We start from the raw sequence: 23,083 nt of genomic DNA, 5'->3' as shown, positions 1-23,083 counted from the left end.
AATACATAAAGGTATACTTTGGAGCAGGCCAGCCTTGTGATCGAGCAGAACTATGATCAAACAGAATATCTCAGTTCCACAGTCCACGCTTCCATGACGGTGGCTGTGTCGGCCGTTTCCATGAAGTCTACAGCCTCAGCTTGACTCGAGGCTACAGACTTGGCTGCACGAATGTGGCTTGTGAGCTGATGGATGATGTGGAAATTGACCGTTTCATATGTGCATCTCTCATATGTCCAAATGACTCTTTGAAATGATCCCAGAAAAAAACAGTTTAAGCAACACTTTTTATTGGAGAAAGAATAGTAGGTTTTTGGTAAGTAAAGAAAATGAAAGCTACACATAAAGACAGCAACTATTTTTTTTAAAGGGGGGTCAATCCACAGAAAACACAATGGCTAAAGGTTAAAAATTACTATAGCACTTGAAACACTGCACAGTCAAAAGACAGATCTTGTTTGTACTGTAAGTGTAATTAATATCTTAAAGTGTGATTCAGGACTTCATTACAAGCTGATACCACAAAATATATATACATATATGTGTGTGCATGTACATAAGTTCCGTTTTTAATCCTCCATACTGTTTATCTACGTTACACAGCCACATACAAAATAACAGAAATGTGTCATACATGGGTATAAACTCTTGCAGAGTGCATAGTGGATGTGAATCATCCATCCGTCCATTCTCGTACACTTATCCAACTCAGGGTGCAGGGCGGCTGGAGCCTATCCCAGCTGGGAATCAAGATGAATGCTTTCATTTTTTCGTAAAATGGGTGTAACCTAGAAAATAATTATCTGTGACTGACTCCAGTTAAGTAGCTGTTTATCTCATTTTCCACAATTAATCAGTCGCGTGTTTTGAAATCGTCGGTTCATTTTTATTAATGTAACTCACAATATGGTGTAAATCTATACTGTAAATCTTATAGTTTGGAAAACTCTTTCTTTATATTTTGCTTTCGAGGATTTTTTAAGCCTCTTCACACTGACCTGTGAATCATTCAGCTCAAAGATGGACCAGTGCTGTGTCTACACACAACACAGCAAACAGCATTTCAGGATTCCTTTGTCATCTGTATTTATGAATATTTATCATTATGAAAATAGGAATTTCCTAAAATTACTAAAATATTTTTTAAAAATGTCACATTGTTATGTGTCATTAGATAAAAACCATGCAGAGAAAATTCCCCAGGATGCTGCATCAGGTGTTAGTTTGATGACGTTTGAGGCGTCTTCTTTTCTAATTTGATCACGATGCCCTTCTCTGGTCGTAGGATGAGCTCTCCAACCGGGCGGAGGTCTTCGCGTTTCTGACAGGCTTCGACTGTGAAGTTCCGCAAAATAGCCGCCAGCACCACCTTTTCTTCCATGAGTGCGAAACGCTGGCCTAAAGAAAATGACAGTAAAACAAACGAAGACGTGACGCACCTATTTGGAAACCTCACACAGCGAAGCGCGTATGGAGACTATAAATTTAAAAGTCCTTACCTATACAGTTGCGGAGTCCAGCTGAGAAGGGGACGTATGCATAGGCAGGCCTTCCCACCGAATTCTCCGGCAGAAAACGCTCAGGCCTGAACTCTTCGGGCTCGGGGAAGTACCGTGGATCACGGTGAAGAGAGTAGGTGATTATGATCGCGTTTGCGCCTTTAGGAACCTTGAAACCGTCTAAAAGTACGAAGAAAGTATGACACCAAAAACAGGCAAAACCGATTACTCAGATGCATCTGTTACGTGGCCACGACAACAGAGGAAGACTGGCTTCCCTTTTTGTGAAGAGGTATCAGCACCGTCTTGTGTTTGGGATCAATGAGCCATTTGTTTCAGGTGCCAACGATCTAATCTTTAACTCACTGATATAGCAGTCTTCACCGAGGCTACGAGCAAAGAAAGGCACAGAGGGAAACAGCCTCAGAGCCTCCTTGATCACACACTCCAGGTACTTGAGCTTCTTCAGGTCCTCAGTGCTGGTGGGCCGGGAAGATGTACCTTTGAACATTAAACAGCACCACAGCACAGATTAGACATACAGTGATACTTAACCTGCCTCAGTAGGTAAAAGTGCAACAGTACATCCTAAAATTCACCTGTAAATAGGACAGCACTCAAGATCTGTAACTCTCTATAGAGCAATAATTGTTATCAACCTTGTGACTGTAAATCAACAATCATTAACATAACAAATTAATTATATAACCAGGTGTGGTAAGGTAATCTAATAGCTCAGACACAACAGGATAAAAATAGGATAGTAACCTCTTTGCAAATATGGTGAGGTTACAAGGATTTTGGTAACTTTTTGCACTTTTAACAACCAATTGCACATACTTGCAGTGGCCAGCTATCTCAGAACAACCACTTTTGATTCCAAGTCATTGCACAGGTCACATGGTGGGAGTCGACCTGTCTCCAAATAACTGTGATCCGAATCAGCCCATATGGGCTGGTGAAGGTTTGCAGACATTTGTGGCCAAATTTATAAATGCAGACAGATCACGAGGACATTGCAATCAATCTGGATCAGTCAGTGCAACTCATCTGCGGTGCAACTCTTTGCAATCGGTGATTTCACTCAACTGGATACCAGTTGTTTGCGTTCTTGTTATAGTCCTATATAAAAAGCTGCATCTATGTCGGTAGTTAAATCGGAATTTTTAAATTCTTTTTTAGATCTATGCAGTTCTTTCTGTAATCTGAATATAAGTGGTTGATGTCAGTTTCTGTTTAATATTAATTTCTGTGTATGTACATTTGGGTGATTCACTGCAGTAAATTGCTGTACTATCATAAACACATTGAAAGTTATCGCTAACTTGCCCCCATTCAATCACAATCACAGTGATAGCAGACTGACTCCATGTTATTGCTGTTTTATCACCATCTTAATGCACCACAGTCAACCTGAAGACAGCAACTGACCCTGGTCCCCGTCTTCAAAGCAACCATTTCAAAGACAAAAAGGTTATAAGTTCACTGCACATGGCTACAAAAGTCATGCCACGGTCTCCAATCACTGCTTCCCCAGGTGTGGCTGTAGCATAGGGTTTACATTGGAAATATAAGTGATGACCATATGGCAAAATTATCCTTCTCTACTTGTGGACAAATTAGCCTGGTTGCCTATGGTTACAAGGCCATTGGTAAAGAAAGTTATTATGCTGCACTTTTTGTCTGTGTATTCTGGCGGGTATGTTCACAGCTCTTATCCCTGAAAAAGCTCCCCGTGCCTTACAAAGAACAAATGAGTTTGAACAAAGATGAGTCAAAAAGCCCTCAGGCAGGAACAAAACAACACCATTAAAGTGGTAGAGCCTGTTATTATTACCGAACACCTCCTGTAGCTCTTGTTGAACTTTCTTGTGCACCTCAGGGTGCGAGCCCAGCAGGTGGAGAGCCCAATTCATAGCGGCGGCTGTAGTATCATGGCCCTGCAAATAAAGAGAGTTAATTAGAGACTTTTTTAAAGACCCTTTATTGAAACAGGATATGTGGATTATTCTCCCAGAAGAGGCTCACATCATTATCTCAGAAAGTAAATCCTTTATTGGCACAAAGTGCAGTTTTTTGGGTAATATAAATGTATTAATAAGAGCAGCCTTAAGTATTCCTTTTCATTGCTTAACCACCAACCCGAAACATAAAGGTGTCCACTTCCTCCTGGATGTCCTCATGGCTCATCTTGCTGCCGTCTTCATAGGTGGTGCTCAGGAGCATGTCCAGAAATGCCCGTCGTTTCCTCTTGCCTTGGTCGTTTTCGCTGTCTGACTCGTTGCAGGACATGTTCTCAGCTCTTTCATGGATCACCTGAAAATAAATGGGAAGAGAAGAAGAGATGCTTCTTCTGAACAATTTCATGATTTCTGCATGATCGCGCAACGTGGAAAAGCGACCCGCTCCGTTACTCACTTTGTAGGTAAAGGAGTGGAGGACCTTGAGTGTTTTGTCGTGGTCGCGGCCTTCACTAAAGTAAGTGTAAATGAAGTCAGGCCATAACCAAGGTGACCGCTGTCTGCGACTGACAATGTCGCTCATTCTGAGAATAAAGAGAAAGACAGCAGATTAGATCTTTTTCTTCTACTATAATTTGCATTAGAATGATAAAAGCAGTAACTCACCTGTACACGCTCCTAACATACTCCGAATCAGAGTTACTCTGTGCATAAATTTTCTTTCCCATTGCAGTTTCTGTCAAGAAATTAAGGGTATATAAATATAAAACGCCCTTTTTCTAATTATTTATTTTGTATACCTGCATTTGTTAAGCACAAAAAGGGTCAAAGGTTTATCCAACTCAAAGGGTTGACAACTTAAAGGAAAAACCTTTACAGTTCAACCCCTACAGTAAAGGGATCTGGTGTCTCCGTTATGTCGTTGCAGATATTTCACTGGATTGGATTCGCCTTCCACCTTATAGAGAAAAATGAATCTAGAGTTGTTCTGGGAGATCACCGTCATCATTTGACGACTGGACTCGTCTCTTCCAGAATGACATAATGCATGAGGGCTCAAAAAATGCGACCGAGACCCACTCATCATTTCAACCCAATTAGACTGCATGAGTGGATGAATGGTCTCACTGCTAATCCCTACCATTACCAATTCTAATGAGAGAATATGTTTTGGAAGGAGAAACCATGCCATGCTGAATCTGCTCTGTTCTGGATGCGTATCACCTTAACGCAGGGTTTTCCTTTAAGTTGTCCCAGATTTGCACATTCTGCTTACCGCAGATAATGTCGAGAGCACAGAGGGTGATGAGACTGAAGCAGTTGAATGGACCCTTCCCTGCGTGGTTTTCCAACTTCTCCACCAGAATCTCAGCCTGCTCGTTCATCACTTCCAAGAAGTCCTCCAGGATGGAGAAGTGAAAGGTGGGCGTCAGCATCTTCCTCCGCTGACGCCACTTGGTCCCAGTGCTGATCAAAGATAAGAAGGCGTTATGCACTTTATATTATTTCATTTGCAATAATAATGCTGTAGATAGGAGCTTCTTTTTGTTTTGTGCATAGTCTTAGCTCAAGTTTTGATATATGAACGATCTAAATCTTTTGATCTTTCCTGATGGACAGATGGGATGTTTGCTATGCCACAGTTATACCTAGTAAGCAGACCAGTTCCCAGCCAAGGATGCAGAAACTTGTATGCAAAAGCTTTCTCCATGTGAATGCTGTTAGCCAGAACCGGCTTAAAGAAAAAGTAGACAGAAACATGTCATGAGTAATATTTGAGGCAAAAAGTTGTTTACTTAAAGAAATCTTCAGTGCACAATCGAGCATGCTATGTTCCAACAGTCCCTGTCGTCACAGGGGGAAAGAAATGATTCACTCAGACTGACCCTGCAAGCATCCACCTTAGTCCATTATCTTATCTAGATGTATGATGAAAACAAGTTACACATACAGTTTAGGTGGGACATATTGTAACTTCTTTAAGGAACATGAGGAATTTGTGCTAAGAGGAGTAACTGGCTTCAGCTTAATGTTTGAGTGGTGGGTGGCAGGAATTCTGTATCCTGCACTGTATAAAAGTGCAAAGACATCCTAAGATGTCATCACAGACTGCTTAGCTGATCTCAAAGACTTCAACGGGATCTCATCCAATCCATCTGTAACGACAGTGCAGCTTCCACTTCAGTGACATGTGTGGTTTGTTTACCTGCTTCGCTGAACGGGGATGGAAATTGTCCATAGGCTTACTCATCACAGGCATATTTACAGTATAAGACGTGCTGCATCCACTCTGTATTTTGGATAGGTGTCAGTCCGCTTACCTCAACCGTCTCAGCGTGATACAGAACCACAAAGGGGACCGGCCCGACCCAGAGTTTAAACAGCGGCTTATCTCGGAACTCCCAGGTTAAATCCTGAATTTGACGAAAGAAGTCTTAAAGAGAAAAATAAAGATGTTGGGTACAAAAATCACGAGAAACTCAATGTGCTTCATCACTTTGAGTACTTTAAATGAACACGTTGCTTGCTTGCTTACCGCCCGCATTGTTTTTGAACTGCAGAGCATTCCCAATGAAGGGGTAAGTGGTTCCCAGCTCAGGGATCGGCTTCATCTCAAACCATTTGTGCAGGTAATCGCTCAGCAGCTTGTAGGTTAAGTAGGTCAGAAAAGCAACAAAGATGCTAACTCCGAGTAAAGTTGTGCTGTAACTGCCAATTAAAACTGCCATTTTTCATGCCGTGTGTGTGCTCAGCCTGTGTGTGCTGAAATGTCGGTGCCAGGCTGTCCTTAAAAGCTCTGTGACATGTTTTTGCCCTGCCTTTTACTCCTCTTCTCCTCTACTGTCCTGTAGTGGGTAAAGGGGACCCCTGGTCTTACATTGCCATCTATTGCCCAGGAGGAGAGGAGGATGTGTGAGGGACTTCATAGAAAGTTTATTAAATTGACATTTATAGCATGAGATAACAGGTAAATGTACATTTTCAAATATGAAAAACGTGCTCTCTGCTGGCACGAATAACCCGTGTTAATTATTTACTGCGTGATCAAGAACTTTGTCCGATTTATTATCTCCGTGTATTTATCCACATTAACAGTTCGTGTCCTACCTGCCTGGTTAATAAGTGACAGTCTTATCTGTGATTGCCTTGTGTTTTTTTTTCTTTTTATGTCATCATAGCTCTTCAGCTTTGCACGCTAATTACCTTTAGCAATGGAAGGAGTGAGCCTGTAATATCTCATTCCTGTTTGAGCCAGGATTTCTGCTGCCCAGGCCCCACAGCTACTGAAAGGACTTACACTCCTTTACTAGAGAGCCCTGCTTTAAAATATGTGGTCTGCCAGTCTCCTTAATGTTAATGCATCCACATTAATAAGCATTGATATCTTCCCTGATGCTGGCTTTTGAACTGTGAGCTGATAACAAGGAAGGAAGGTCTCTGTTTTGACAAGGTGGTGCCCGAGGTTTCCAAAAAGGATTTGAAAATCACAGATTTTACGACAGGAGAGTTTTTAACTTTTCCTCAGTCGATTAAAACTGGAGATTTTGCTAGTAGTGGCTTTGACTCGTGCAGAGAATTCTCTGAATCTTTTAATAATATCATGTGTCTAAGTGATGAATTCTTAGATAAACCCTCCCAAGAAAGCCTGAACCATTGTGGGAATGTGATTTGTTTTCAGTAATTTCCAGACATTGTAGTCTACAAAGACTGTAAAAATGTCACTTTTAGAAACGAACATCCTTAAGACAATTTGTTCAGCCTTAAGAATGTTTTGAAAAAGTATTTGTTGGAAAATAAGCATGCCATTTAAATATTGACTGATAATAAGGTAAAAATAATTTTGGTAGTTTTTACGGTAAAACATTTCCGCTGGTAAAAAAAACAAAAACCTAGGTAAAGACAGTGCACCTTAAAAACATTGCCTGAGTGGCTGGAAATATACTGCAAATTAGAACAACTTCGTAGCTTGCTTTTGACTCCTTAGTACAAAATGTAATACTGAGCTTTAGCCACTAGATGTTCGATGTCAACTTCTTCTTTTTTGTTTGTTTTTTCCATATTACCCTCTGCATTGGCATACAATATAAAATAGGACTAGACTGGAAACAACAATAAAGGAGGATGTTACGAATGAGCAAGCAATAAATCTGTGAATTCCACGATTTTTATATTATTAATAAAACGTTTAATATTTTTATTTAAAATATTTATGCGGTTTTATTGCATTTATTATGCAAAAATACAACTCTTGCAGTCAGTCTCGTGCAATCAGTAGCGGTTTTTGATACGGTCGACATGGGCGGTTGCCCGGGGCGGCATCACGGGCATCGGCAAAAAAAATAAAAATAAAAAATTGCTCGTACTCATGCTGCCCCGACATCAGCCAGCGCACATTGGGAATGGCATAGGCACCGATCGGTTTTCTATGGCCCATTTGCTGGGAGTAAGGACGCCCTCCGTTTGCCAGGTGCGCCTGCTGCTTGCGGCACAGGGAGGAGAGGGCGGGGCGGCGACGGATTCACTGGTGGCTGGAGCGGCATCTAATAACCAACTCGCAAAATAAAAACAAACCAACAAACACGAAAACACCAGACATCATGATACAGAGTTATAATTTGCGCCGATGTTTTTTCGAAATTCTATACGTGAAAAGTGAGCGCGAGAGCCCTCAGTGCGCCTGCTTGCTGCTGAAGTCAAAGTAAACTTTATTGTCATCTCCGCTACATACAGTCCAGTGTAGAGAGAGACGAGACGACGAGGCTCCAGTTACAGCAGTGCAAGTAAACAAACAATAAATATAAGAAGAGTAAGAAAATGAATATACACTTTAGGACAAGGGGTAAAGGGATCAATAACAATTTAAAATTTATAATTTACAGTTTGATGATTTAAAGTACACACAACCCTTCAAAGGGGGAGGGGGGCCGGCTGCTTCCAGATAGAGCACATTTCATTCATAATGATGTAAATCCAAGCCCATTATGTATTCATGATTTCTGTTGTGATATTTTGATACCATGGTAGCATTTACAGGATATTGCTTTGTAGTGAAAACTGTTACTCAATAAGGCCCATTTACTAGTTGTTTTTCTCTTTCTCTGTGACCCAAGAATTAATGTGTAAGACTCACAGGCTGGTACCCCAAGGTCGAAAACACCACAGAGACGAGACCACTTCCTTACTCCCATCCTCCCTTTTTCTTTATCTCTTAGAAAAAGGCTCGTTAAAGGCCAGGTGGTTTGTTTCAGAATTCACTAATGAAAGAACTCTGTATTCTATGTCTAGGAGTGTATTTTGCTGGGATGATCATAAATTGTAGCTGAACTGATAAACTACACTGTTATGTTGTGGCAAGGATTTGTCCACCAGGGGGCAACAGTGGTTGGGGAGCTTTCAGTCTGTGGGGGCGCATGCCCCGGTTCTCTTAATAAAGAAGCAACTGTGAGCTAAACATGGTCTCCGTGGTTCCTTGGTCTTAGGATATCACATATGGCGACGAGGGTAAAAGCCAGGTTTTGCTGTGAAGTTACACCGTGCTAAGTGACTTATGAACTGAGGTTGGCAAGTGGTACAGCGCTAGCATCTGTGGGAAGTGGAGCGTAACCCTCAGTGTGGAATAATGGCTACCACTTTGGGCTCGGTGGCACCGTTCGACAGCGAGCTGCAATCCTGGGAGGAATATTGTGAGATTTTGGATTACTTCTTTGTGGCGAATGATATTAAGGAGGAGGAGAAGAAGCGAGCGGTACTGTTGAGTTGCGTGGGCGCACAGACCTATGCCCTGATTAGGAACCTACTCAGTCCGGTCAAGCCAGGGGATCGTTCTTATGCTGAGTTGGTGGGATTGTTGAACAATCATTTTCACCCTAAGCCGAGTGAAATTGTGCAGCGGTGGAAGTTTAACACACGGAATAGAAGGCCGGAGGAAAGTGTGGGCGATTATGTAGCGGAGCTGAGGAAGCTCGCACAGGACTGTAACTTTGGTGACTCCCTGACGGTGATGCTGCGGGATCGTTTAGTATGTGGAATAAGCGACGACAGAATACAGCGCAGATTGTTAGCAGAGGATTCGCTAACATTTGAAAAGGCGCTGAAGTTTGCTCAAGCAATGGAGGCTGCTAACAGAGACATTGTGGATTTGAAGAGCATGACAGAACAGTCGCGATTCACTAAAGGATTAGGAGCCGTGAACAAGATGGAGGACGGCGGCTCGACGTCACAACAGGTTGTCAGGAAGTGCTACAGATGTGGAGGACTAAATCATGTGGCCAAGGACTGCAGGTTTGTTTCAGAAAAATGCCACAACTGTGGAAAGGTGGGACACATAAAAAGGGTTTGCCGAATGAAAATGGAACAAAAAGGAGGGCGTGGCAGACAAGGTAAACAAGCCCATTTCTTGGAAGAGGAGAATGTGGAGAGTGAGGAAGAAGGAGCTGAAATGCACCACATAAAGGCAAGTGTGACTATGTATAATGTGCATGAGGAGATTAGCATCCCAAGGGAAGAACCCATCAGACAGAAGCTAAAAGTAAATGGACAGAATGTGACATTTGAAGTAGACACAGGCTGTGGTTACACTATCATGTCGAAGGAGTCATTTAAAAAACTTTTTGAAGGCAGTAAGGCGCCCAAAGTAAGCAAGTGTGGAATCAAACTGAGAACGTATGGAGGCCACAAGGTACCCGTGTGGGGAGCAGCCCAAGTGCAGGTGGAATTCAGAGACAGTAAGAAAACACTGGATGTGGTGGTGGTTGAAGGGGCTGGAACTAGTTTGATGGGTCGGGGGTGGATTAAGGCCCTCCAATTAGACTGGCAACCTGTACATAAGATCGAAGGCGGAGAGGATGCCTTACAGCGGATACTGGCCAGACATGAAACAGTGTTTAAGGATGAGTTGGGAACGCTGAAGGGGTTTGCGGCAAAGATACATGTAGCTAAGGATGCTAAACCGTGCTTCTATAAGCCCCGATCAGTTCCGTTTGCTATGAAAAAGAAAGTGGAGCAGGAACTGGAGAGACTGTTGGAGGAGAAAATCATCCAACCAGTGAAATTCTCAGAGTGGGCCGCACCCATTGTACCCATACTAAAGCCAGACTCCAGCGCCAGAATTTGTGGTGACTACAAACTGACTGTTAACAAGGTGTCGCCTGTAGAACAATACCCCATTCCACGAATGGAGGACATGATAGCGGGGCTGGCGGGAGGAGAAAAATACACCAAGTTAGATATGAGTCACGCATATCAACAGGTTGTACTTGATGAGGAATCTAGAAAGTATGTCACAGTGAACACACACAAGGGTTTGTTTACATACACCAGGTTGCCATTTGGTGTGAGTTCAAGTCCTGCCATTTTTCAGCGCACCATGGAGAGTGTGTTGCAAGGTCTGACCAATGTCGCAGTGTATCTGGATGACATCATCCTGACGGGAAAGAATGACAAAGAACATCTTCAAACACTGGAGGGAGTGCTGCAGCGCTTGGAGGAGGCGGGCCTGCGCTTAAAAAGGAGCAAATGTCAATTCATGGAGAAGGAAGTGACATTTTTAGGACATCGGGTAGATAAGACCGGTTTACATCCAGTGCCGGCAAAAGTGAAAGCAGTGCAGGAGGCGCCACCCCCAAAATCAGTGACAGAGCTCAAAGCTTATTTGGGGTTGTTGAACTTCTATAATAAGTTCTTGCCAAACTTGTCCACACTGTTGGCCCCACTGCACAAGCTTCTGAGAAAGGGGGAACCATGGTGTTGGGGACCAGCACAGGAGAAGGTTTTCGGCAAATCAAAGGAACTGTTGCAGTCAAGCAGTGTATTGGTACACTATGATGAGCAAAAGGATTTAATTCTTTCTTGCGATGCGTCCCCCTATGGAGTGGGAGCAGTACTAGCTCACCGCATGCCAGATGGTCAGGAAAAACCCATTGGGTTTGCATCGCGTACCCTGAATGCAGCAGAAAAGAACTACTCACAGCTGGATAAAGAAGGATTGGCTGTGATATTTGGTGTACAGTATTTTCATAAGTACCTGTACGGCAGGAAGTTCATGATTATCACGGATCATAAGCCATTGATAAGTTTGTTCCATGAGTTGAAGGCCGTCCCTCAGATGGCGTCACAGAGGATCATGCGATGGGCAGTGTTATTAAGAGCCTATGAGTATGTCATTAAATACAGAGAAGGCAAAAATAACAGTAATGCTGATGGTCTGAGTCGTCTCCCTCTTCCAGAGAACCTCCCTAAAGAGGTGGCAGCTGAGGACCAAGTGTTGATGGTAGATCAGGACCAGGAGGGCGTGATGACGTCTGAGCAGCTGCAAAGATGGACAACCAAAGATCCCATACTCTCCAGAGTGCGTGAGTATGCTATGAGAGGATGGCCCACTACGCAGCATCCTAATTTTCAGCCCTACAGACAGAGACAACAGGAGCTGAGTGTGCAGGATGGGTGTGTGCTGTGGGGGGCGAGGGTGGTGATACCAGAACGAGGTCGACGCCCCCTTTTGGAACAGCTACATCAGTCACACCCAGGAATGAGCCGCATGAAGGGCCTGGCCAGAAGCTACATGTGGTGGCCGCATATGGAGAATGACATTGAAGACAAGGTGAGGTCCTGCAGTACATGTCAAGAACATAGACACAGGCCACAAGAGGCACCGCTACACCCCTGGGAGTGGCCAGAAAAGCCCTGGAGAAGGATACATATCGATTATGCGGGCCCGTTTTTGGGTAAAATGTTCTTAGTAATAGTGGACGCCCACTCCAAATGGTTAGATGTGTATACAGTTCCATCCGCTACAGCAGCTGCAACCATAGACTGCCTGAGAAATTGTTTCAGCACGCACGGCCTTCCTGAGATGGTGGTCTCAGATAATGCCCAGTGTTTTGTAAGTGCACAAACTAAAGAGTTCATGGCAAAGAACGGAATCACTCACGTCACCTCCGCTCCATATCACCCCGCCTCCAATGGGTTAGCAGAAAGAGCAGTGCAAACGTTCAAAGAACTCATGAAAAAGAGTACTGGAGACACACTGGCAACCAAGTTAAACAGGGCTCTGTTTAGTTACAGAATCACACCACAGTCCACAACAGGGAAGTCTCCCGCTGAGTTGATGATGGGCCGGAAGTTGAGGTGTACTCTTGATCTCATACACCCTGACTTGAAACAAAAAGTGACAGCAAAACAAGATAGCCAAAGACGGTATCATGATAGACATGCCAAGGAACGCATGTTTGTTATTGGAGACACAGTATATACCAGAAACTATGGCAGAGGACCCAAATGGATACCAGGACTTATACAGGAGATGACGGGGCCTGTTTCCTACTTGGTGATGCTGGGCAATGGGACAGTGGTGAGGCGTCACGTCGATCAGCTGTTTGCCCGCCTGGAGCCGTACCTGGCAGCAGGAATGCCTGAAGGCCACCCAGGCGAGCCCCCAAAGGCAGCCCCAAACATCAGCGCTGAGACAGGAGACGAGGATGAGAGACACATAGAGGTGCAAGTTACACCAGTGGTGAAGCCACATATGGAGAGTAGTGATTCGCTGGAATCACCTGCCACTGGGTTACGGCGATCGCAAAGGACCAAGAGAAAGCCGGAGTACCTGAGAGACTTTGTGCCGTGATTACGGTGAACTGTTATAGGTTAACCTAAGACTGTTGGACTAAAGGTTCACTATTCCGGAGTGAAATTTCAATAAAGGCTGGGGACGGGGTTGTTGCATTTTTTTTATAAAGGTGAAGTTTTTGGTTATGGGTATTTTCTGTAGTGATTAAAACTACAGAGTAGTTCCAGTTTAAGGGGGGAGGAATGTTATGTTGTGGCAAGGATTTGTCCACCAGGGGGCAACAGTGGTTGGGGAGCTTTCAGTCTGTGGGGGCGCATGCCCCGGTTCTCTTAATAAAGAAGCAACTGTGAGCTAAACATGGTCTCCGTGGTTCCTTGGTCTTAGGATATCACATACACACAGGATACTTCTTTGCTCACAAGGCAGGAAGACGTTTCCTTATTTGGTCTGTACCGGTTTGAACTGAGAACTTGCTGACACACGAACCTTTTTTTCCTCTATATAAGCTGTTATGTACTAAATAAACCTTTGAGTCGATTGGGAAGGCAACCTAAAGCAGTCTCTGTTTTCTTGTTCTCCCAAGCTGCTCCCGACGTCGTAACTAACCCAGCTGAATGGCATACCTGAGTGTTACTTTAAATAATTAGGAATCTTAGAAGGAAAGGACAGAACTCTGCTTATCGCTCGTGCCTTGGAGGGAAAACCGGGATGGACATTTTTTCCTTCAATTTGAATCCTGGGTTGTGTGAAATCCCAGAAATAAACCTTAGACAAAGTGAATCTGTGAACTAAGGTGTAGGTCTATTAGGTTATGTTGTGGCGATCCTGGAGTTGGGGGATTTGTGTTCATACTGGAGTGCAAAATCAAAACCAATGTAAGATGGGGCAAGGATACCTAGACCCCGGGGCTTAGAGTACGCTTGGGGAGTGTGATCGTGTGTACAGTGTCTCTTTATGTCTGTCTCCACGTTGGGTGAGTGTTGAGTAAGTGCATATGAGAGCATGAGGGTGGGAATGGATGTTTGTATCTGTGTGTGCCTGTTTGTCTGTGTCCATATGTCAGGTTGGGTATCAGACGCCACCTCTCTGGGGACATCTCAGGCCCTCCAAGGTCTGGAGGCCTATCTCCCCCCACAACTTCCCCTGCCAGTGACAGACGCCCTCAGACACCGGTGCGTTGGTGGGTCTTGGATGAGCGTCCAGGTACACACCGGCTCACTCCTTGGTGGCTGCTTATCGGGGCCTGGAGCCTGGGGCTCGCTCGGGCCACTTCGGGGGTGGGGTGCCCTCGGCCTGGGGCTCGGTCACTCTGGCGCAGCTGGCTGCCGGTGGAGCTCCCGGGCATGTCACTGCAACCCCCCTGGCTTCTGCTCCGCGGCTGCTGAGTGACCCCCCCATCTGGGACTTTCCTCAGCTCTTTCTGGGACAGTGGCGCGGCTGCCCCTCTGTTGGTCTTCCTTGGTCTCTTGTGTTCTGGGGGCCTCTGGATGTCTGGAGTTTTGATCTCCTCCATACCTGCTTCATGCCCTGGAGGACGGGGCTGTGGCCTCCCCCACACCCTCTAGCAGATCATTACATGAAGGAACCTTTTAAAAACAAGTGTGTTCATGCTCACAGGTGTACACACGGGTGCTCACACACACAAACTACACCCTTTTTACCTTAAAGCACACTGTGCGCTGTCGATCTTACTTGCTGCACAATAATGTTTAATATTTAGTATTTACTGTTATATTCCCATAGATCATCATGATGTTGTTTATTCTATTGCTCTAGTCTTCTTCTGCTTGTTTGCTTTTTTTCTCAACAGGTGATCCAGGAAAAGAGAGGGAAAAAAAGGTGATGAAGCAAATTTTCATTGTCTTTTCTCTCTCTCTTTTCTCCCTTTTCTTTCCCTCTCCTTCCATTAACTTTCTTCTGAACTTTTCTTCTTGTCCAGTCTGGCCTGATTACAATAACTTAGAATAAAAATAACTAATAAAAGAAAAAATGAAAAAGAAAAAAAAAACAATGTAAGATGGACAAGAAAAGTTCAAAGCCATCAGGTGCTCAGTTTAGAAAAAATGGAAAAGAAGAGGAGGAGAAATGAGCAAAAGATACAGGTAAGCAGATGTGTCATTGGCAGGTCATCCTGAAACAATCAGAATCAGAATCAGAATACTTTATTAATCCCTAAGGAAATAATGTGGATTACAGTTGCTCCAAAAAGAAATGGTAAAAATAGTAACAGTAACAGTAACAGTAAACTCCAAACAATACATTATGTTACAGATTTTAATATTAATTAGTCATTGTCAATTGTTGATTTGTCCTGTTCTCATTGTATGACGAATTATGATGGCTGTTTGGTAGCCGTTTGCATACAATGCATACTTCCTCTCTCTTCATATGTGTGTGGGGCAGAGGGAGTGTTCGCCCGGGTGCCAAACAGGCTAGGACCGCCACTGAGTGCAATGTTTATACAAAAGGCAACACAATCAGAAATTGGAAGTAACATACAAACACTAGTTTATGTTAATTCTTTTACCCATTAACCCCTGAGGCTCTTTTCCAAACGGAATGATTTCTGTCATATTTTAAGCTACTTGTAGAATAAAATCACTGAGTGTACATTAAAATTAAGTGAATGCGGTCTCTCGCTGTATACATCATTACTGATATACACTGAGTTGTGAAACTCATCATTAAGAATAGACTTGAGGTCTTCAAATCCTGTCTTTATTGTGGAAAGAATCAAGAATGCAATCTGTCATGATTATCAAGGATAAACAAGTCAGTCCTTCAGCCGATTAGTCAAGCCGAGCGCAATGAGAAGCTTCTGGTGAAATGCTGGTATCCTTTCCTTATGGACAGGCCAGTCCAGAATGCAACGTGAACGTAACATTCCTCTGCGGAGGAAGAGTGAGTGAAACAACTTGTGATCGTGCACATCCTGAAGAAAGACCAGGATGACTGAGTCCCTGCTTTCTTCGATGACTTGTTGAAGTGCATGATAGACTTTAAATCTGGTGACAAGAAAGAGAAGACATTGTGCTATTAAACAATATTATCCGACTAAGATAATTTTGCAACTTTTGCAATAAATAAATGACTGTTTGATCTCAAAATTATAGAGTTAGTGTGTGAACATGTAAAAAACAAGCAATTCGGAGCGCTTAAATCTACAGGTGAATAGGGACAAGTTCTACATATTGCTTGAAATGAACTACTATTGCTTTAAAAACACTATATGAAAGGTGTAAGTGTACTGATTTTTAATCAAAGGAAGGAGAATTTGATAAAACTGCCTTGCACATCACCTTTTTTTTTCTTGTACTTAGCTTTCACCTGATACATAAAGTCACAATAAAGCATAATCTAGTGTATGTTTTATTTACCGTCTACACCAGGGATCTTTGAGGAGACTTTCGGTGACGACAAACATGATTTTTCTGGACTTTTTCATATTTGTCACAATGGATTCCACCTGTGACATGCCAGCGACTGAATCTCGATCCTCTAAACAAAACTGGCACTTTTCATTCTCTAAAGGGACCAACCTCCTCTCCACCCAACTGGAGTCTTCCTCCGTACGTATGACATAAGCGTCGTACTCATATTCTCTGCCTTCGTCAACTTTGGCATCACTGAATCCTAATGTGCGATTGATCATTATGTTCCAGTAAAAGTGGATCCTCCAGTCATGAAACCGCACCGTGAGTGCGGTTACAATTAGCAAGATGACGGCTGTGCTGCTCACTATGTAAAGAGTCTGAAATGGGGTCATGTCTTTGCAAGAAAGGGGGTCGAAATCCATGATGGAGTGGTTAAAGTAAGCTCGTGGAGTGTTGCACACATACTCGTCCCTGACATTTGGCACACTCGTCGTATTTGTGGTATTCAACCACGTCACGAACCACAGGATGCTCTCGCATGTGCAGTCGAATGGATTTCTGCCCATGATAAGCTGGGTGAGGTTGCTCATGGGAGTACGAAACACTTCAGGTCTCACGCTTGTGATCAAGTTCTTCTCAAAACGTAATACCTGCAGCGACTTCAGGTCATCGAAAACAGAGTCCTTGAGATTATTTATGAGATTGTTGCTAAGGCTTAGCTCCTTGAGGTGAGTCAAACCTTTCAAAGCCTTCAGTGGGATCTCATCCAGTCCATTATAATCCATCTGTAAGGATTCCAACCTCTGCGCATCTTTGAGAAACAACACCGGCCCACCAAGGTTGGCACTCTTCCACAGTCGGGCCAAGTTGTTGTGCTGGAGTTTCAACACCTTTAGGTTTACAAGCCCCTCTAGCAGATTGTCTTTGATGTTAGCAACATTGTTGTTGCTGAGATCCAAGACAGAGAGGTTGGTCAGGGGTTTGAATGGAGAGTGATCTAGGTTTAGGGCTAAAGCTTTAAGACTTCTCCCCAAAGTCAGGACTCTAAGGTTGGGCACATTAATAAAGGAACTGGAGCTTAGGTCAATTGACTGGAAGTTATTGCTCATGTGAATTTCCTGAACCTGATCTAGGCCTTCGAATTCTCTGCCTGTCAAAGTTTGCTTGATATGGTTGTAATCTAGAAGAAGAACAGTGAGGTTTCGCAAAACAGAGAAGCTTCCGGGATTGATCTGCGCTATATTTGTATTTATAAGATTTAGCCATCTGACTGGTGAATCTGCAAGAGATGCTAAGGTCTTGTTGGTGATGTTTCGGAGTGACGGACAGCTAATCCAGCTTATGTCAAGTTTTTTAAGACTTTTTAAGCCTGCAAAGGTGTGCTCTCCGATTTCCCGGATTGCAGTCCTCTGTAACATCAAACTCTCTAGCATGCCTAATGGCTGGAAAGCAAAATCATCAATAACTGGGGCAGCGGTACGACCTTTCACCAGTGCTTCTGTAAGTGCCAGTTTTTTCAATCTATTGAGCCCCTGAAATGTCCCATTGGTTAGGTGCTTAATGTTATTGTGCGACAAATTTAGAGTTTGAAGTTTAGATAGCCACTGAAATGAGCCGTCTTCAATTTTACCCATGCCATTACTGGACAGATCCAAGAAGGTTAGATTTGTCTTCTGCAGTCCTGTAAAGACTTTGTTTGTGACCATGACTAGACTCATTTTCCGAAGAGAGAGAGCATCGATGGCTGTCCCAGACAACTCTGAACACAGTTTGGAAACCATCGGAGTTCCCAAGTTAACCCCATCCATGATTAAAGTGCGCAGGCCTGAAATGTGCTGAAAGCAGCCGGGCTCCAACTGCAAACAAACAATCACAGAGATTTTTTTTAGTGAGACGGAAAAAGGAAACAAAACAGACAACCGAAAGGAATGTGCTACAGTAACTCTACTTTCTACTGCCAGTTCCGATTTTGATGGAATTTCATTTCCCATTTCTGGATTAAACAAGTTTCTTACTGTTTTTAACAACACAGATGACAGGTTGAGGACTTGCAGAGAGGATGAATGGTCAAGAAATGAAAAGTCATCTTTCTTCAGAGTGGTGAAGTCATTGAATGCCAGGCTGAAGTTCACCAGGCTGGGCAGCTGAGGCTGGGAGCCGAGCTTGGGTGACTGCAGTTTGTTTTTAGAAACATCTAGAAAGGTTAGGTTCTGTGGATTATTAAAGAAGAGGGAGACAAGAAGAAGGGTTATTTAATGCTGTGCACAAGAGGCAAACAATTGATCCACAGCATATGTCAGACAAAATTTCATAAGCAGCACTTCTCTCAGGTCACAGGATAGTTTGCTCCATCTCTCTACAAAGACAGCTCACATATGCACCATCCATCCATTTCATATTAAAATTCCTCGGCTCTTTGTTTTTTTTTTATTATTGTTTTATTTTATTTTATTTTATTTTTGGTGGTAGGTGGAATTTACGTTACTCATGTGTATTACTTTTGCAGGACAGTCCATAGTTATTAGGTTTTAACTGTTCTTACTTGCCTTTATTTCCATTAAGTACAAATTAAAGAATGGCAGAGGAACTCCAAAGGGTCCCCCCCCCAACACCACCATCGTTCCAATCATAAAGAAAGCGTCCCACATTTTTCACTGGCTCTAGTTTTCCAAAGTTAACACTGCAGGGCGGATGCTTTTTTGGTCAAAATGTCTGGCTTTTTTATCTAGTGGCTGTGAAGAAACCAGGAAACATCAAGTGCAGGTTACAATGTCCGTGTCTTTTGTTGCAGATGCATGCAAAACTGAGAGAACTACACGTCACCACAAAGATATAAGTGGTGCAGATTTTGTAATTTAATGGAAACAACCATTAAAAAAAGGAAATACGGCTACAATGAAGACTGGCTGAAGCAAGCGGAAAAAGACTGTCAGACTTTGTTGGGGTGGGGTGAGTCACGCATATGAAATATGTGGCTTGGAAGAAATGCGCTGAGCAACAGATGCATCCCAGCTGAAAAGATGATTGGAAGGCAGAATCCGTGATGAAACAACAGCTAACAACTGCTGTAACAGTTAGTTTAGAAAAAGTTGATATGTGTATTTAATAAGACTGGAAAAAAAAAACGCAGTAACTTTCACTTCCTGCTAATCATAGGAAGTTCGGAAAATCGAACTGAAATTAATACACAAACCTCTTCCGTTTACATTTGTGGGACTTGATTTTTGAAGCTATATGTGGCAAAATTTCAATATCTCTCTCAGAGGAAGTAGGAAGCTCCACATTTCCTCACACACACACATACTCTTTACCCCAAATTTAATTTGTTTGGATACCAACACATCTGTAGATATCAAACAAATGGCAGCAAGCTTTGGGCAGCAGGCTGTATAACCTAAATCCATGACCTAACCTAACCTAAATCCCCAAAACACTGATCACTGATGATTTGTATGATAAAAAGAAAACTAACTGAAACAGAGCTGTCATATTAATAATGAGGAGCAAACGTACAGTTTTTGGCCTTGAAATATAATTGAGTCAAGCAATAATTAGTCATCTAAGTGATCCGACACATCAGTACCTGCAGTGACGAGAAGGGTTCTCCCTGCAGCTTTAGTCTATTACTAGCCAAGTTCAACGATGTCAGTCGGGTGCAGTGGCTCATATCTCCAGTCTTCAGCAAATGCACCTGATTGTGTTCCAGGTTCAACATCTGCAGCAGAGGCAGTGTTTGGCACAAACCCGCGTCCACCTTGGTGATGCTGTTGTAACCGGCGTCGAGGTGCAGGAGGCCCGGGTACAGGCTTAGTGACAGCGGGGTAATCCCTCTCAGTATGTTGTGGGACACATCCAGGCTGGTGATGTTCCTGGGAAGGTCTGAAGGGATCGCACTGAGGCGGAGGCGACTGCAGTCAGCTCGGCCGTCTTCCACATAGCAGGAGGTCTTCTTCTCAGAGGCATCGCAACGGTACGGTCCCGTCAAAACACAACACGTGACGAGGATCCATGACAGGAGACGGGAACGATGGGCGCACATCATTTCAAAGACCTTTAAAGAAGAGAGAAGGGTGGATTTGCATTCAAATTTGTTGCTGGGATGGTAAGACTAAAGAAAAGGCTGAGAAGCCCTCTGTGGAGCTGGGTGGAACTGAGACATGTTTTTCTTACTTTTTTTTTTTTTTTTACTTTCCTCTATATTAATAACAATTATAACTCTACACAATTTGTTTATATAAAAATATAATATTTGGTATACTGGGAAAATTACAAAAACAATGTACCAACGATTTCAATTGTGACACTACACTGTAGAACTAGTAAACACTGTTGTGCAAAAGTCTTGGACCATCCCTCACTTCTTTATACAAGTAGTTTACTTCCAAGGAGCCAAACATTCTTGGGCAGTAGTTTACTAGACTTTGCCTGCAGTACAGGCTGGATAAACCTGAATGGAAAAATAAACAATAAAAGATCACGAGTCATGGATTGACCTCCACTGAGCCCAGACCTCAATATTACTGAAACAGGGTGGGATCATCTCGACAGAGAACAGAACAAAAGGCAGCCAACATTCAAAGAAGAGCTCTGAATGTCCTCCAAGAAGCCTGGAGAACTTTTCCTGAAGACTACCTAAAGATATTAGAAGAAAGCTGCCTAAGAGAGCTCGGGCTATGTTTAAAGCAACGATGATCATACCAAATATTCACTGTCGAGCTCGTTGTTTTTACCTTTTCATGTTTCAATAAGTCGCGGCAACCTTTTCGTATTTCCTATCAAAATATAAAGAGATGAGCGGTGGATCCAGCCCTTTGCGCAGTTCTGTAACTTTGAAAGCTTTCAAAAATATCCGCCCTCGTAATTACAGGGTGACTACAGCGCTCCCACGCTGACCTTACAAGCACACTAATATTTTGAATGCAGTCCATACAGATTTCTTACCAGATGTGAACATTGCACAATACCTTCGACAGTCAGAGTCCAGACAGAAGATTCCCCCTGCAGCTGCACGGCTTCTATCGCTGAACGCACACAGCCACAGCGGCGCTTATGAGGAAATGAAACTGTGGTTTCGTTTCTTCTTCGGTGGTGGGTATCCACTGGAGAGCTAACCATTTCACGCAGGCGGATAGCCACAGATATTGAGATATTAAGTTTGCATAAAATTTATATGCATCATATCCTACACTCCAGAGACACGTCGGGTGATTTGACGTCTAGTTTCCGAACAAACTTTTTGGACTTGCGTGTAGACCGTAGACAGGATTCAGGAAGGCGTGGTGTAAACAGGTTGAGTCAGCCGGTCGTCTATTATGTTCGTGCCTTCTGAAACATTTGTCGGTGGTTTCATATATTAAACCGGGAACCGTTTCTTTAAACATGTTTAACATCCGCGGTGAGTTAAACAGCGACTGAGATGCGCCTGAGCAAATACACTGCTGTGTAGGAAAAGTGTCGTAAATATGTGCAGGTAACAACAGACAGCTGTAGTTATTTCTCTTTTTCTTTTAGGCATCCTTTAAATTAATAGTTAATTATATTTATTATGTTATAAGTTATTAAAACAAAAAAATTGTTACTTTATATTTATTTAGTTAGTTCGTTTTTTTTAGGATATGAAACTAGTCAGATGTCATTTAGGTAGCTCAAAGTTTATATGTGGTACTCTAAAACGCACACTTATTATAGTGACAGGACCAGAATAAATACGAGGTTTTCACTATCCAAAAAAAACAACAACTGCTGCTTCTCTTTTAAGAGGAGTAGCATCTTATAGCTAAGCACTTGTTATAGCAAGTGAACCACACACCTGTGGGATATGGTTTCCCTTACCCTGATGAGGTTTCGATTTGGGGTCACAAACACAAGGCCTGGGTGCCAGAATAAGCTCTGCTAAGAGTCCAATCCAACCCACTGCATAACTTTGGAAAAACTTAATTTTGAACTTTCAACTGTGTTTTAAAGCTTTTCCTACATGGCTTTTCCCTCATGGTCATTCATACATGTAATATTCTTTATTTTGGTATCAGCCAGGCTCTGCTCTCTCATCTTCAGCTAGTTCAGAATGCAGCTGCCCGACCCTTGACAGGCACTCGTAAACATGAATATATCTGTCCAGTCTTGGCTCGTTTATACTGGCTTCCAGTACGTTGTAGAATCGATTTTAAGATTTTCTTTCTTGTTTTTAAGTCTCTAAATTAGCTGTGACGGGTTAGCTCCGTCAAACCTCTCAGACCTACTCTCAGGTCAGCTAATAAGTTGCTTGTAGTTGTCCCTAGAAACAAGCTAGGGCCTTTGCGATTGCTGTGCCCAAACTTTGGAACAGTCTGCCTCTTCATATTAGGATCTCTCCAACACTTGACATTTTTAAAAACCCATCATCACTTAATTGTGACTGGGCTTTTGTGTGATTCTTTGTGTGTGTTTGTTCTGCTTTTTACTTTTTTACTATGTACAGCACTTTGGTCAACCTTTGTTATTTAGAGGCATAAACACAGTCATTTAAGACTGTGTTTTTGTTAAGTTATATTTAAGAGTACACCCTAAACAAATGTACAGAAAGCACACTTTACAGTTTCTCTCTCTCTGCTTTAATTTTATTACATTTATTCACAGAGTATCAAGTTCTCCCTGATTGTTCCGAGGCCTGCAGGAACACTGCAGCGTACAAACTGACATCTCATT

At 43.0% G+C, this 23,083-nt stretch overlaps 2 protein-coding genes across 4 annotated transcripts; both read right to left on the bottom strand.

The window, feature by feature from the left end:
* Positions 1-305: 305 nt before the first annotated feature.
* cyp4v2a (cytochrome P450, family 4, subfamily V, member 2a) lies at positions 306-6,390 on the bottom strand. Its single transcript, XM_085356859.1, has 11 exons — positions 5,997-6,390; positions 5,782-5,894; positions 5,110-5,195; positions 4,737-4,927; positions 4,127-4,196; positions 3,918-4,044; positions 3,642-3,815; positions 3,337-3,439; positions 1,866-2,000; positions 1,500-1,679; positions 306-1,398 (listed from the first exon to the last, which is right to left on the bottom strand). The coding sequence occupies exons 1-11, from the start codon at positions 6,187-6,189 to the stop codon at positions 1,220-1,222; spliced, it is 1,551 nt and encodes a 516-aa protein (XP_085212985.1). The 5' UTR covers positions 6,190-6,390; the 3' UTR covers positions 306-1,219.
* Positions 6,391-15,322: 8,932 nt separating this feature from the next.
* tlr3 (toll-like receptor 3) lies at positions 15,323-21,607 on the bottom strand. 3 transcript variants are annotated; one of them, XM_085356856.1, is made up of 5 exons: positions 21,341-21,607; positions 19,983-20,450; positions 18,415-18,609; positions 16,403-18,255; positions 15,323-16,030 (listed from the first exon to the last, which is right to left on the bottom strand). In XM_085356856.1, the coding sequence occupies exons 1-5, from the start codon at positions 21,512-21,514 to the stop codon at positions 15,799-15,801; spliced, it is 2,922 nt and encodes a 973-aa protein (XP_085212982.1). In that variant the 5' UTR covers positions 21,515-21,607; the 3' UTR covers positions 15,323-15,798. The 3 variants fall into 3 exon arrangements, with proteins under 3 accessions (XP_085212982.1, XP_085212983.1, XP_085212984.1); XM_085356857.1 differs by having other exon boundaries at positions 21,364-21,421; XM_085356858.1 differs by lacking the exon at positions 21,341-21,607 and adding an exon at positions 21,130-21,274.
* Between the last annotated feature and the right edge of the window lie 1,476 nt (positions 21,608-23,083).

Source organism: Diplotaxodon limnothrissa, linkage group LG6 (genome assembly GCF_057381915.1).
Source record: "Diplotaxodon limnothrissa isolate DT_005_m linkage group LG6, D_limnothrissa_male_GT1.1, whole genome shotgun sequence".
In the NCBI taxonomy this organism is placed as follows: Eukaryota; Metazoa; Chordata; class Actinopteri; order Cichliformes; family Cichlidae; genus Diplotaxodon; species Diplotaxodon limnothrissa.
Note: the sequence above shows the minus strand (reverse complement) of the source record. Positions and strands in the feature narration are given on the sequence as shown.

Coding starts and splice junctions, on each gene's coding strand:
- cyp4v2a (XM_085356859.1), bottom strand. CDS start 6,189: ATGGCAGTTTTAATTGGCAGTTACAGCACAACTTTACTCGGAGTTAGC. Junction 5,196..5,781: donor ATCACGCTGAGACGGTTGAG/GTAAGCGGACTG, acceptor TTTTTCTTTAAG/CCGGTTCTGGCTAACAGCAT. Junction 1,680..1,865: donor CGGTGAAGACTGCTATATCA/GTGAGTTAAAGA, acceptor TCGTACTTTTAG/ACGGTTTCAAGGTTCCTAAA.
- tlr3 (XM_085356856.1), bottom strand. CDS start 21,514: ATGGTTAGCTCTCCAGTGGATACCCACCACCGAAGAAGAAACGAAACC. Junction 20,451..21,340: donor TTGTGCAATGTTCACATCTG/GTAAGAAATCTG, acceptor TCTTCTTTAAAG/GTCTTTGAAATGATGTGCGC. Junction 18,610..19,982: donor AACCCTTCTCGTCACTGCAG/GTACTGATGTGT, acceptor AATAATCCACAG/AACCTAACCTTTCTAGATGT.